At 39.3% G+C, this 15,987-nt stretch overlaps 1 protein-coding gene across 1 annotated transcript in view; it reads right to left on the reverse strand.

The window, feature by feature from the left end:
• The window catches only part of CPAMD8 (C3 and PZP like alpha-2-macroglobulin domain containing 8), a gene marked incomplete at its 3' end in the record, with an annotated part of 54,255 nt that overhangs the window by 25,050 nt on the left and 13,218 nt on the right, over window positions 1-15,987 (reverse strand). Inside the window, exons 14-26 of the mRNA XM_082011086.1 lie at window positions 14,977-15,166; window positions 13,516-13,688; window positions 13,266-13,415; window positions 12,991-13,152; window positions 11,441-11,583; window positions 10,368-10,430; window positions 6,813-7,044; window positions 6,048-6,201; window positions 5,296-5,438; window positions 4,767-4,818; window positions 3,779-4,077; window positions 3,120-3,345; window positions 2,397-2,573 (exon numbers count right to left, since the gene is read on the reverse strand). Coding sequence (XP_081867212.1) covers window positions 2,397-2,573; window positions 3,120-3,345; window positions 3,779-4,077; window positions 4,767-4,818; window positions 5,296-5,438; window positions 6,048-6,201; window positions 6,813-7,044; window positions 10,368-10,430; window positions 11,441-11,583; window positions 12,991-13,152; window positions 13,266-13,415; window positions 13,516-13,688; window positions 14,977-15,166 — 2,164 coding nt within the window. The remainder of the gene's footprint in view (window positions 1-2,396; window positions 2,574-3,119; window positions 3,346-3,778; window positions 4,078-4,766; window positions 4,819-5,295; window positions 5,439-6,047; window positions 6,202-6,812; window positions 7,045-10,367; window positions 10,431-11,440; window positions 11,584-12,990; window positions 13,153-13,265; window positions 13,416-13,515; window positions 13,689-14,976; window positions 15,167-15,987) is intronic.

Below are 15,987 nucleotides of genomic sequence, written 5' to 3' on the forward strand. Positions count from 1 at the left end.
TTTCTCCAAAGCTGTTGCTTGGGTCAACTTAACGTAACCTGACAATAACAGCTGTGATCTTAATGTATATGAACACTTCCTAGCTACTAGGGCTGGCTTATAAGGTTTATTTTAGACAGCAGTTATTAGGAAGTTGAATGCTGAAGATAAGAACTCTCTACCGGAATGTCTTTGGAGATTGAAAATAAAGATAGTCAAAATGCTCTTCCTATTAGGAAAAGAATTTGCTTGTCAAACCTGTTGGTCATAACCGTCAACTGCCCACGCTAATAAAGCACTTGAAGCCTCTATATTGAGGAACGGAGAACACATGCTTTGGTAAAGCTCTTAAACGCCCATTGGAATCAAACCCTTCAGAAAGGGTATTTCTGACATGGAGATATGTCAAATCTGCAAGAAGACCGTGTCAAAGACATTGAGTACCTGCTCAATTCTCTGACACATGAATAGACATTTTATTCCACACTGCATGACATGTTTATGGGAATGGATTACTTTTTCATTTCCGGAGGCAAAGTTTCTTTGTTGACCTCTCCAGATACAGGCAGCTCCACAATCCCCACGCCACGTCTGCCCATGACTCCTGTACTTTTTCCTGTTGCTCTACAGCCTTCTGATGCTCATAGGGAACGCAGATTGAATGGTTTGAAACATGGGAGGAACAAAGCCCTAGAGATTAATAATGCTCTTATAGTTAAAACACCTTTGCCTGGGGGTTGTGGGATATATACAGGTACATGGCAGACAGCATAAGTAACTATTTTTTTCTTCCTCCAAACAATAGGTGTTACATTAAATTAGATTGCTTTTCTTCTACATAGGCCTCAGACACGATTTACTACTGAGCACTTCCTCCTTAAATTGTTCCTCAGCATTAATTTCCAGCGTGTTAGGTGGACAAATTAAGTACTTGTATTTTCATATCAGTCTTATCATTTTCTCTGTTCTTTTATTCAAATGTTCATTTTGAGTTGACTTATGCTTCATTTCTCTTACATTTATTCTTCTTTGCTTGCTAGGTTGATAGTGGCACAGATTTTATGTCTTGCTTGCTCCTCTGAAATCTTCTGTTTTCTAAACACTCCTCTAGATGCTTGGACTCACTGGAGAGGTTCACCTTTCTACTTTTCACCTGTTCACCTGCTTTTGTAGAACTGCATTGTGGGAAAGTAGAGAGATTACTGACTGGTTTAGCTCAGGCCACTTTTAAGATCAGGGAATATACGGGAATTGTTGGGTATCAGTCATCCGTCATAGAAAGTGCTAAGTGATGAAAAAGTTTTCTGGCTTGGTAAGTCACAAAAGCCTTCTAGAGTGAGCAAACAGACTTTCCCATCTAAACCTTATAGTTGGCAGGGCTCCAATAAACACAGAAAACTTTAAAACTCTTGAGGATTTCTTCTGTAAGGGTTAATTAGCAGGCAGAGTTTGGAGCCAAAAACCTGGAAGGTTTGCAGATTCATAAAAAGAAACAAAAGCAAATGATAGTGCAAAGGAAACACTGACCTGTACTATTAAAAAATTCTGCTATCAGCATGCACAAAAAATTACAAGTGAAACAACTATAACCAGGCAAAGGAAGAAGCACTGAGCTTTTGCTGCCGAGTACAAGAAATATATCACATATTATATTTTTATATTTACATTTTCAGAGGAGAACCACCTAATCCTGTCACCTCTGATTTCATGACATGACTATTGTCTGACTCATGCACAAGACAGCTTTGTCCCTTTAGGTCATTCTTGTTTTTAATGATCTCCAATTTCTTACTTGTCCTGAGAATTGCATTTAATTATAAACTATTTTGCACATGGCTCTTCCCAAATATATGCTGAGAAAAACAGTGCATAAAATGATAGATTGCTTTGAGCTGTTTAGTGAGATAGGACAGGACACTGAAATGACAGGTAAAAGCCTTCATTATACGGCTCTAGGTTAAATACTTTGGATATTAACTTTTGATTTTGGGTATACTGTTACTAAGAAAATACTGTTAAAAAAGAGAAAGTTCAGAGAAGAGCCATGTTGCGACTAAAGGACTGAAAAGACAACTTATGATTAAGGCAAAAAACCCTACATCTACAGATTTTTACTAAATTTGATTTTCCTTGACTTTCTGAAATGTTTTAACATAGAAATAAGCTGCCTAAGGCGGGGGGGGGGAATCAATAAGCATGTTGACTAGGAGTTATTGAGGGGAAACACAGGCTACATATGAAGGCAAAACATCTTGCCATCCAAATCTGTTAACCTGTGAGATTATTCTACAAGAAATGATGAATCCTCATCACTTGGGATACTCTCTCTAATTAGAAAGTACAACGTGATACCAGTAAAACTCTCTTCTAAATTACAAGTCTTTCTCCTTCTATAAATTTTAAGTGTAGTAAGTTACCTTGAACAAGGTAATCAGTAGCTTCGCTCTCCACCTCGTGACTGAGTTGTTTGGTTTTCTGCAGATATTTCAGGACAAAAACATTAGGAGCAAAATGGATCATGTTCTGCTCCCCACATCCGAAGGGTAATCGCAAAAGATTGTCCAAGTTGTTCAATGTAGGACCCATTACATCTCCTGTTTGAAAATGAGGCGATATGTTTGTATCAAGGAATTACACTTCCTTTTAATATCTTATGATTAAAACCCACTTGACCACTAGTTTCTACTAGCTACACATAGTCAACTTAAACAAACTGTATTATAAATTGGAAGTCCTTCAGATGTTAAGTCTTAGGCCTTCAAGCTCTTGCTGAAATAGAAGAAATTTCACGTTTCAGAGTTTGATTATCCATGACTCCCCAATTTAGATTACTAGTTTAGAACACAGCACAATTTGTGATTATGATGAATATGAAAGGAATACTATGAATTCTAGCAGACAGTGCCTCTGCAAAGCCCTCAGATGGTATCAACTTTAAGTCACTGTCAACTCAAGCAGGGTTCAAACAAGTGACCAAAAAAATATTTATTTGTCCCAGAACTAAGCAGCATATACCTTTGTAAATGCCTATCTTATCTGGTCTTTATTACTCAAACACTGGTCAGAAGCAAGTAACAGCTGGAGTATATCTCTTCATATTTGATAACTGGTACCTAGTGATACCTCCTCATAATTGATACCTATTATTGAAGCCGTAGCTCTTTCTGATCCTGGAATTATGTTGTGGGGAACTCCAAGAGTAAATGCTTCATTGTGATTTTCATCAGTCTCTTCTTTTCTCCAAATTTTAAACTCTCCCATTGACCCCCAGCCTGTGGAAAAGCCAATGTACTTCACCTCAAGCTGTTTGGGGACTGTCCACTCCACAATAATAGACTCATTTAGCACCCGAGTACCATGGCCAACCTGAAAGAAACAAAACACCATGCAGTTCCAAGAACCCACACATAGGAAGTCAGACTGCCACGTGTCCTGAGACCCAGTAACTTATGTGTGCATCAGAGAACACTGTAGATGGACCACTACCTTTCTCTTTCCCACCCACCAAACAATCCAAGGAAGTTTAATGAGAATTCCACAGGCTTGAACTCCAAGGTTTTCAGCACACTTAGCACTAAAAACATCAAAGACTGAGGTCCTGAGAACGTGAAGTGGCAAGAAGGTATGTTCTGATTAAAACAGCCTGATCAAGAATTAATACAGAAAAAGCAACAGGAATGAAGCTTTCAGAACGTATCTTCTTCTACAACAAGCCTAATGAAAATCTGCCGTATATGTGCTCAAACTCTATTTAAGAAAGCAAGAGACTTCCAGATCATTACGTAGATAAATTCACTACCTGGATAATTCTATTTTTCCAGCTGATCCAGAAGCTGCGGAATTCATCCCAGGAGAGGATACCAGCTGTGTCCCTGCTGACCACCGGCTCACCCATTTTGCTTACGGAAATCCATGTTTTAGTATTTTGATGTCCACCAATAACAATCTCAGTCATCTCTGCCATGTCATGTGGACCAGAGGACAAGGCCAGGTGAGCATCATTGTGTGCTTTCACAGCAATGTCAAAGTGTGTCATCTGGGCAGGTTTCTGCATGTATTGGTACTCATATTTGTTAGGTGTAGAAATGTGTATTTTCTCTAATCAGAAAAATAATGGAACGTTGTAAGAATTAGAGCTTAGCTCACATACTTCAAATATACCCCATAGTTAACTACTAAAATTTAAACAAACAGACCTTTCTTAAGTACATGTTCTTTTTTCCAGCTTCTCTTAAACAAACTATAAAAGTATATGTGGATGTTTCTTCCCATCTTCTATTTATACCCCCTTCCAATATAAAAGATCCTTCAATTCAAACTGCTCAGCTGGATTTCTTATGAAGCCTGTAAGTGATTTTTCAGTTCTAATCTAGTAGTCAAAAGCATCTCTGTTTAGCGACTGGAGCCAACTTTGAGCTATCCAAATCTCAGGCAGAAAGGACATACTGATTCCAGAACTGAATTTTAAAACACAAGCTGAAAATATAGTACAGTCACAGTTACTGTCCACAGTGCTGAATACCTAAACTGTTTCATAAAGTAAAGGAATTTAATTGCCATTTCCAGAAATCACTTGGGCAGTTAGAGCAAATTCATAATTAGCCAGCCAGGTAAGAAAGACTCTTTATTCAAAAGTTCCTCCTACACACCATAACTCATTAATCATAGAGAAATGGAAACAAAGATTTTTTTTCTAAAAATTTTTTTTTCATGAGATGAAGCCACATGTTTCTATTTATAACTAAATCAAACAAACTTAATTTATCTCATTCAAATAATGAACTTACCATTTGGGCAGAAGAACACACTATAGGTGTATTCTCTGGACAGTCCCTCTGGCTATATAAAGACAGAAATTCATACAGAAAAATACAGTGCTTGGATTAGCAGTAACACTCAGTTTTACTTACAAAATACATAAATAATATTCTGCTGCTGTACAGTGTCTTATATCCTTTATAGAAAAGTTATTACACTGTATTCTGTTAGCTAGAGATATACTAATCACTACCAGTGAACCTGACATCACAGCGTATTTCTTAGATGAACAGAGCAAGATTATCTGATAAAATTTCTATCCCTTTTTTTTCTGAACAGCACTGAAGATTCACCTGTATGAACTCAGAACCAAATGGGCCCTTTCTCTACACGTACCACAAAAAATGGATTATTTCCAGTCACGTAAACATACAATAAATCAACCTGAAGATTCTTATAAAGCTACTGAAGTTTCATTAACTACCTAAAAACTTTCAAGATTTGCCCAACCAGTTATAATTTTTTTTCCTCAAGTATTACAAATTCATATTTTCTTACCTCAATAATAACACTACTGCGAACATAATCCACTCCCACTGGGGTCCTTTTGTCCATGTAATTGTCCTCTGAGTGCTTGCCATTCTTTAAGGTCTGCATCCCTTCCTGACAGCAATTAGTTCCACCATAAGCAAAAGCTTTTGCTAAGAAACAGAAGGGAAAAGATGCAGAGATTTTGTGATAGGAAGATCTTCAGGAGTTCAAGTGAAGATCTAAACTAATTAGATACAGTTCATTACCAATACATCAAGTGTTTTGTAATTACAGCTCTCATATTACCTTTATTCCACACGTATTTGAACAGTCACATCTAAAATCGGACAGTATTTGGACAGTCACAGGGCAACAGAGAAACTCTTTCCTAGTTTCCAGCGTTACACAATTTTTACTGTGATTATTTGCTTGAAAGATGTACAGAATTTGTTGTTATTCTCCTATTTAAAAATTTCCACAGATCTCTTCAGGAAGATGTAACAGGTCCAAACCTTACATGACCACGTATCACACAACAGGAAGACTGATGGCTAGGGAAGCTCCTGAACTTTGTTCATACAGACTCTTCAGTGCATTACAGCTATAGAACCTGTTTCTGAGAAACAGGTGAGGTTGAAAAGCTAAGTTGGCAGAAAGTGGAACGAATGATTCCACTTTGGCGTACTAGGGAAATAAGAATTTTCTTCTGAAAGAGGAATAAAAAGGAAACACTTGTAAAAAATCCTTCAAGCAGCAAGCTATTTTTATTTCTATACTACCAGTGATGTTGCTCAGTCCAAGCTCATTGAAGGACAAAACGATAGAGGTGGGTTTAGCTTCCCCAGGGGCAACGCACTTCTTTCTTGTCAGATGGTGCTTCCCAGGATGCCCAACAAACTTTATGCCTTTTGGAACAGAAATCTTCACATGGACCTGTCAAAATTTTTGAATGCCATTTATTGCAAGTTTCAGCTGCAAAACCAACCGATACATATGAGAAATCTGAAAACCACAAAATGCTTAATATAATCATAGCATGCACAGATTATTCATTCTTCAAACCTTCTAGTAATGTATTTGACTGACAGCATTACTTTCAGCTCAGCAATTCTACAAGTAGTTCAGAATGATACTGCAGGAGCTAGACAGATAATTAATTTATGTAAACATCTAGTGAGATGGGATTTCTTAAAAAAAAAAAGTTCTTTCAAAATAAACTACCTTCAGTAGCTTTTGGATTATGAAGGAAATTCTCTCTGTGGTTCAGCATAAGCTTCCTAATTGCCTTCCCTGCATTTTTCAATATTTGTATTTCTGAAGTGTTCCAAGACACTTCAGACAACTACAGCTGTTTCAAGCTAAAAGTAAATAAAGCAGTGACATTTATTCATACTGAAGAGCAAAATTGTTATCTTGTTCAAAGCATTTATGCTGACCTTATCGCTACATTACCACTATACCTCATCTACCGTAACTTGTAGCTCACGTTTTGATGATAAAACATAATTTAGTGACTTAGTAACGGGAATAAAGAGGGCCATTACCTCTACACAGACAGCTAAGTAATTGTAGACAGTCAATGGGATTTTGGTCTGTTCTCCCCGGATGACGTGGTATGGCAAGGTGAAATCAATGAAGAAAGGTTTAAATGTCTTCAGTTCTGTTTGACTGGCAATGCCCAACCCCTTCTCTTCAGACAGACCCACAGCTTCAGTTATCCAGGTAGTGATGGAGTCTGGCACTTCCACATGCAGCTGTGCTTCTCCTGATATATTACTACCAAAGAGAACAGGGAATAACTTGGGTTGATCAGACCAGTGAAATGCTCTTGAAAGAAGCTAAAGCACACAGAGCCAAACATTTTGGGGAATTCCCTCCAGATTCAAACTTACAACATAGCATCAGTGTCGGCTTTGAACAGGAGCTTATAAAGGGCTCCATGTTTTCTATCAGGTTTTTTGAGACCTAGGCACATTTATAAGGAGCAGAACAGCAAGCAGTTGCTTCTGCAAAACACAGTCTAACATACAAGTTCTTACTGGAGTAAAAGCTTTACAGGCATTTGCAGACTCATTATAAAGTCACTTTTCTTAGAGGCAAACATTTGCACAAAGTAAAAGGAAGGAAGGAAGGTAAAAGGAAGGAAGGAAGGAAGGTAAAAGGAAGGAAGGAAGGAAGGTAAAAGGAAGGAAGGAAGGAAGGTAAAAGGAAGGAAGGAAGGAAAAAGAAAAGAACCCTAGGCTGAGATCCTGGATAAAAATAGTTCAGCAATAATTTATTAAACAGCTAGTGAAACAAAAATAATTTTTCTTGGAACCCATTGTCCTTGTATACATTGCCACACTGCAGACTCTGCTTGAATGTAAGGGCAAATGAGAAATTTTCCAGACACCAAGTTCAGCAACTTCTTGTCCAGGGGAGCATATTTTGATTCAGAAACATTTTGGTTGGTTGGCTTTTGGAATGCCCAACTCAGAAAATTTCCAAAAACATAATTTTCTTCCAATGAAGATTGAAACTAATTATTAAAAATTAAATTTCTGTTCTGAGTATTTGGCTTTACTGTGCATACCACAACAGGGTATCATAAACCTGGTATCCTCTTCCATGCTTTATAATAATAGAAATTCAATTTTGTTCTGCAGACTTTGCTATTTCCCTCCTGCAAAGAAGCTTTGGCCTTGCCTGGAACAGAAAACATTTCCTCTAAAGCAAGAACAAAAGCTATTTCATGGCTCAACTGGCAGGATGATTGGTGCAGTTATGAGTACACCCTAAGGTTGTTTTCTCTCAAGCTCTTATTTATTCCCCAGAGCTTGATACACATGCTGCTAGCTCTGTAATCTTTTGAGAGCAACGTGCATCTTAGTTGGCATAGAAAACGAGACAGCAAGGTCTTCAGAATAAGCTCTGCGAGTCTACAGCATAACACACTGTCTTTCAATGCTGCAATACCGCCTGATTCATATCCAGGACGAACTGAAGAATTGCGCTTTCACTGCTTTTCAGCTGAAGGTTATTTACATTTTAGGCACCAATGAAGTACCTTTACATTCAACGTGTAAATCAACTGTTGGCAATTTTCAATGAGCCCAAGCTCTTCTAACTCTCAGTAACTAGGCAGCATGTCATGTACCGGTCTGTGTATTTATATTACAGTAGGAAAAGGATTAAACCAAACAATCCCAGTTTGATAAAAAACCCTATTGATCACTATGCCTTTGAATAGGCATGCTGGGTTCAGCCAGTCTCCAAGCACTCTGGCCAAGGAATATGGTTCCCCCACTCAAACTACAGAGTGCGGAGCCTGGGAAATGCACTTGGCTTGAAAGCACCACAGCATCAAGTCATTTTAACTTCTTTTAAGCACACTAGTTCCTTAATATTTAGGTCTTCATCCTAACTGGATTTAAGTAGCTGGTACCTGCAATAAACTTGAGCTCTGAAGAGTAAGCAGAAGGGTGTCCTAGCTCCAGAACTGGCAGTATTCCAGTCTGCTTAACCGGACAATTTGTTGCAGCTGATGTTCTTTCCACTGGGATTTCAGCCCATAACCAGCATTAACATTATTTTCACACATGAGGGCACTTACTCTTCTGGGCGGGGGGCCAAAGTACACACACATTTCCAGCCATTAGACCCTCCGTCCAGGCTCTAGGAATTTTTAGAATTGGTTTGGGAAGTTGACATTAGGCTTTTGTTTCTTTTTTGAGGATTGTATATTATAATTACAAATGGTAGGAAAAAAAAAATATCTTCCTGTTCAAGAGAGTGGAAATCAAGGAATGCTCAACTCAGTTGTTTCTATGAAATGAAGTGGAGAAAATGCAATCTGCAACTTTTTATTCCACGCTCTCCCACTTATAATTAACTGCCCCAGCTTGCTGAGGCCCAAACGGGCACTTCTGGAATTCTTTGTGTATTTCTACAAAGCATATTTCATGCTCAATTGAACAGATTTGAATACACTTGCTGCAAGTTCCTGTCAAATTTAATTTATAATCATTTATTGAGAATTAAGTTTACTTGCAAACCTGAAGAAGCCTGTTAATAATTGCTTCAAATTATCTTAGATGTGCTGTTTCTGGGAGAGATTAGTTATCTGTTTATTAATTTCTTTAGTTCCAGCTGTACCAGGTGGAAACCATGATTGATTGGGCAGTAAATTAAGGTTTGGGGGAGACGTTCTTGCATCAGAAGAAAGAGAAAGAAGGGCTCTGGGCAATTTAAAAAGCGATCAGCATAGCATACTCACCAGTGCATGGTTAGGCCATCCCAGCATTTACAGAAGCTGTTCTGCCTCCATCTCCTCACACATATTACCCTGGGATCATTTTCCCACTAAAGCATACGCAGCAACTGATGCTGGAATAGGGGTGGGAAGGAATAAAAACACTAGCGCTCACTGAAGTTGACATTTCTGGATTATCCCAGGGTCCAAACACAAATCCAGACCCAACTCATTCCCCACTGTAAAGGGAAACTGGCACTTCTGAGGGGCTGGTCTTGCCTCTCGACTGAACTCTAGCAAGAGTTCCCATTACTTTTTGCTTCCTTAAGTGGTACATCGAATTCAGGTTTCTATGAAGATATTAAAAAGGAGCTAGACATGCATCATCACTTTATATCTTACAGGTCCTTTTTATTGCAAGAGCAGTCTGACTTTTATTTATCATGAGGCAAGTTTATGCAACAGGTAGTTCTTCACAGTAGCTAATCACTGCAAACCTATATCCTCACTTGCTCTTCAGTAGCTTGTTGATACACCCTTTCCATAAGTGAGTAAAACCTAGAAATGTGTTCAACCAAACCACTGCTCCTTTTCTTCCCTGAAGATACTCCTCTGCTTGTGACACCACGGTGAATTATACATGGGTTGCAATGTAGTCACAACCAACAGGTTCAACCTGAAGTAAGTGAATACACTTCAAAATCAGATGAAATGATATAGACAAAGATTACTGATTAAAGCAGTAATGAAGAAAAGCAAAAACAACAAAAAAATATCAGAGAATGCCAACGTAACTCCAGGAGGTTTTAAATAGCTTTGTTTTCTGCAGCTGAAGAGGATACAACCCTCTGGAATTCCCTGTTAATACCTGACATTGAGGCAGTGCCAAATCCATGTTTCGGGAAAGAAGGTTCTTTTTCTCTTCTCTGCTCTGCTAGAACAAGAAACAAGTCCTTGGCAATGAATTCTTTTAATAAGACGGTTTTAACAGTAACTGACAAATCAGTGTTATCACCTGAATGCAGCTCACATGACCAACCAAAACTAGCTAGCACAGAATCATTAAAAAGTGAATGGGTATATCATTCAGAACACAAATTACATCATCTTTCCAAATGATCCCACTGTGCACACACACATCAAACAGCCTGGAGACATAAAGAAGAATCTAAAAATAAAAAGTATAAACAAGATAATCTTAAGAACTAGCATAAAAATATAATCTAAAAAAACCCTCAGAACCATTTTACGATCCAAATTGTTTCACCAAACAAAATCAAAGGGAGAATACAGAGCATGTGACTTCCCATGATATGACGACAGGGCCTTACTAATAGCAGTTACGGCAATCACTACGTTATATTCCCTTTTGTTTCTTCTCTTGGAATTGTCTTGATCTCTAATACTTCCAGAATTTGTTCCATTTTTTTTACACCTGTGATGCTTCACTATTTTTTTCTTAACTAACCTCCAAAACTTACTCTGCTAAGAGAGGCCACCAAGTGGTTCAGAATACAAAGGGAAGGCACATCCTCAGCTTGCAGCATTAGTGATAGCACTTCACGACTTTTTCTTCCTGCAGTCCTTCATTTTATTTATTTTGACCAATAGCTGAATGGTCAAAATAATGAGCAATGAGCAACTCTGCAAAACAAGGGCTAGCAGCAGCAACTAATTCACAAAAAAATGAGATATGCAAAGTGCTGCAAATGATCCTTTTGAGGAATTTTACTTTGCATTTTTCCAGAATTAATTTAAAGTAGGCTCAGTTATAATTTTTGCTAGGTCTATCAAGACAATGGAAGAGTGTTTCCTCACTACCACCTTGTCTAAACCAAGCAATTTCCTATGAGCATGGAGGTGGAAATCAGCCGAGAATATAGGAAAAAAAAATAAATAGCTAAGAGTATCAGACAATATGCATTACAACAAAAATGTTACCTTGGTGCTATTTTAGAATGCATTGTAGCCACCAATGTCCCAGTATGCGGCTGAAAAGCTGGGACAGCCTCATCCGTGTACATGCCTCCATTCTGTCTGTGGTTTAAGCTGACTATATCAGTCATTACAACCAAGCCAGTTTCCTAGACAATAAAAATGAAGACCACAAAACAAAAACCAGCAACAACAACAAAAAGAGAATTAAACATGTACCAATAAAAACTTTTCTGAATAGAATCCCCAAATCCTATTCCAACATTTATGGGGTAAATGTCAATTGAAACTTGAGGATTTTTTAGAACTTTAACCTAAAAATTACTGTTAATGCGAAAATATGTAGGCACTTTATAGGCAGAGCTTTTACAAGAAAGCTCTTGTTTGCTTGGAAAACACATTTAAACCAGTATCTAACATTACTGGGCATGTGTAACTGCCAGGCAGCTACAGGTGAAAAATTATTACACATATTTTTCCCCTAGAATATTACATTACAGCTTTTTACCCTTCCTAAAAGTTTCCAGTGTGTTCTGCTGCAGTTAGCAGGCAGCTCTCACATCAGACATCACCGATTCTGCACTACCAGGAATGCCAAGCAAAATGGAAACTGTCCACACAGCTTCACAGTAAAAATACAAAATTCATAAGAAAGCTGTCTGCCAGCTCTGTCCCCTAAATGCACTTATTCATAAGAGACAGCAGTTCCCAGACGCCAAAGGGAATATGAGCTTTGTTCTCTGTATATACACATCCAATTATTACAAATCAGGTATACAGCAACGCATACATACCAGCTATTAACGTATGTACCTTTTCCTGAGAGCTTACGCCTCTCAGTAAGAAAAAAAGAGCATCAGAACAAAAACCCCAACAGATCGCAGGGAGAGAAGCAGCAGCGACTCCTGCAGCAGTGGATAGCAATGAGGATTTAGAGTTTATGATGAAGAGATTGAGGCACTGGGAGAACATGTGAAAGTCTACGGGGTTTAAGAAAAACAATAGAACAATTTAGCTAAAATGGCGGAAGGGCAAAGAATGAAGAGACAGAGTATCAGGGTAACCTGATCAAGGATACAAAGAAAATATTACTGATCTTTCACACAGATGGCCACAGAAGCTGGCAGAACTGGGGCAGGAAAGAAGTTTAAAGGATTTCCAAAGGATAGTCTAAAAGGCAAAAGGCTATAAGAAAAGACTCATGTTGCACCTTCCTTCCCTGTCGAAGTAACTGCAGAAGAGATCTGCATGCTCACCCATGCCTGGAGGGACCTTCTGGTCCCCTGTCTGATCCTCCAGGGCATCAGCATGAATGCCTTCACCCAACAGGATATCTGCCCCTCTCATCAAGACTGGCCAAAATCAAAGCACGTTTCTCCAACATCTTTGCTGGAACAGTGCACAATCTGTTCTCAGAAATTACTTTTCAGTCTACACCCTGAAGAAACAGCCCTGACGTGAAAAAAAAAAAAAACGGCCTATGCAGCTGAATATTATCCTGCAAACATGAAAGTAAACAAGACACTCCACAGAGAAGTGAGGCTGATTCTTCCTACTGTAAACGCAAAGCGAGCATCCTTGGTGATGTCCCAGTGCCAGGGAAAGACAGATGATCTACGGCGTCTACGTGAGGACATGCCTGGCCACCAGAAGTGCCCTTCTTCCTTCGGAGCTCCAAAAGCATCAGATACATCATATTCTGCAAGCTCTTGAAAAACCTGCAGGGAAAGGGGAGATACGGATGTCCTTAGGTATAAAGGCTATTTACTAAAGGTAAAGTGCAGATAGTAGTATTAAGAAAAAGACATCAGTGCCTTAAGTGTCCTTTTACCTGACTGGCTGTCAGCTGAAAACCTGTCTTCAGCAAGTAGACGCTCTTATCCACAGTGGCAATGCAGACGCAGCTTGATTTTGCAGCTCTGACCTTGATGTTCACAACATCACCAGGTTTGGTGTCATTTGCTGAGAGCGCCACTGCAACCTAGGCATTTAACATTAAATCCCTTTATCTTGACTCAGACAAAACTACAAGGAATAACGAGACACCACCCCTTCTTCTCCGCTAGCTGCGTTGCCAATACCTGATTTTCAAAGGAGGACTTCACAGAGAACTGCAAGCTGTCTGTGACCCCTTCTCCATTCTCCCTGACGTAATACACCAGCAGACGGCCCAAGGGAGCCATGTTGTGAACTACTGTGAACCGGAGGAATGTCATGCAGACTTCAACCTCTGCTGCAGGGATACTGGTCGGTGCTAAAAATAGATTGTAAAAAGGACAGTGTTATTTATCAAAATCACATCCAAATGCTGTGAGGCACAGAACTCTCCACCCAGGACTTGCATCCTTCCCTTGTTCCTGTTGCATACACTCTTCTTGAACCCAGAATCTTTTCCCTTCCTTTCTTTTCCTTATGTAAGTTGATAGGCAATTAGCACCCATAACATAACGAGCAGTATAGAGAAGGTGGATAGAGAGTGACTACCCAGTGTTTTTCCTGACATAAAATCAAGGAATATACAATTAAGTTGTTAAGCCATTTAAAATAAAAAAAAGAGCTATTCTATTGCTGCAGAACACTGCTGAGAGAAAAAGTATAAATAGGTTTGAAAAAGGATTATGCAGTTTATAGAGCATTGTTTCGCTAGCAGCGGTTAAATAGAATCATAGAATGGTTTGGATTAGAAGGGACCTTTAAGGATCACCTAGTTCCAACTCCCCTGCTGTGGGGAGGGGACACCTTTCACTGGCTCAGGTTGCTCAAAGCCCCATCCAACCTGACCTTGAACACTTCCAATGATGGAGCAACCACAATGTCTCTGGGCAACCTGTAAATACAACAGCTCAGAACCAACCTTCAGTGCAGAAAGTTACTATGAATTCTTAAACCATTGATTACCAGAGGCTGGGTGGGTACATCTAGGGAAGTTTCTTTTACTTTTCTCCTAACTATCTGGAACCGGCTGCTATTGCAGACATGTTACTAGGATAGACAGACTTTGCCTCTGGCAGCTGTTGTACGCATCTTCCCAAGCATACCATTCTTTATCCCCCTGTTCCCTGAATTCATCGGATTTGTACCTTTCTGGTATTCCTTGTACAAACTAGGAGTCCACACTTCATTTCCCTTCCCTGTGCTAACTGCATGAACTTCTCCTTTAGACGGACTGATGGCATGGATCAGGCTAATGTCCTCTTCCTAGTTTAAGCTCAACCAGCTTAGTAAATTCCCTCAGCCCCATCATATGCTTCCCTACCAACTCAGCTGATCCCAAGCAAAGCATATTAAGAAAGACTAGAGTTTTCTTAACAGCAAAAGACTACGGAAAGACTAGAGAAAAGTCTCCAAGAGTGATCCGTCTTGGAGAAATTTATCTTTTTTCTATATGACTGTGTGTGCAATGGATATTCCTATTTTTCTTGCACAAAATTATTCTATGCCCTTTAAGGAGCATCAAATTCAAAAAAGAGGATACTTAGGTTTGCAGAAAGGTAGTTTTTCCCTGAAAACAGAGGCAAGCTTGCATTTATGATGCTAGCTACCTGTTTCTGGGAAGTGTGTGACATCAGTGTTCTTCTCAAAGGGAAAGGTGGCTCTTTTGCTCCTCTGCTGGGTGATGTTACTGGACTGCAGTCCTGAAAGCACAATGTTGCCTCGCGATGCCACTTCATAATGTAGAGTGAAGTTGCAAGGACATGTGGACTTCACTGCAATCCAAGCCTCCTCTCCTACCTGCACCCAAAGACAGAAAAGCAAAAGATCTGGTCTGTTACAATGCATGCTTTTTATTTATAAAGCACAGAAGTCTACTTGGGTTTCAGTCCACAAGAGATGTGACCCCTCTCCTAAGAAATGTATGCATTGAAAAGTACACTACATTAGCACTGTTTCCATGGTCTTTCTTCACAATAAAAAGGGGCCTGTGTTCAGCTCTTCATTCCCTGCAAATCTACCAGGAGAATGGGCTGGGGGGTTGTATGCATTAATGAAAACAATAAAGGAATCTCTGGAATCCTGAAAGTTAAGCCTTTTGGCACAGAGCAGCTGTCAGAATTGGTTGAATTTTAGACACCCCTTCAGTAGTCCAGCCCAAAAAAGAAAGAGATGGGTTGGGGGTGGGAAGAGATGTGCGTTTGAGAGTCTTTGCAGTTTAATTGAGATTATACATGGTGATTACTTTCATATGGAAAATACTAATTCAAACATGAAATTACTGGGAATAGATCTGAGGGAAAAAGCTTTCAAATTACACAAGCCTTGATATTAATTTGCAAGTCTGGCACTCAAGGAGCTGTCAAACACACAAATAAAGAGAAGAGAGCTTCTTTTTTCTGGTTAAACCCATCTGATGCCTGCAATAGGCTTCAGAGCAGCACACTGACTTCCTGCACTTTTTGTGCACCAAAGTCCTATACCCAGAGGTACTTGCAAAGTACTGAATCCCCTGGAAACAAAATCCCCCAAATACCACCAATCTCCACAGAATAGACATCGGTGCTCAGTCACAGGATTAGGACTGGGTCACGTCTGGCTGAGTAATAAGCCTTCTGTGG

Source organism: Phaethon aethereus (assembly GCF_964289735.1).
Source record: "Phaethon aethereus genome assembly, chromosome: 26".
Taxonomy (NCBI): Eukaryota; Metazoa; Chordata; class Aves; order Phaethontiformes; family Phaethontidae; genus Phaethon; species Phaethon aethereus.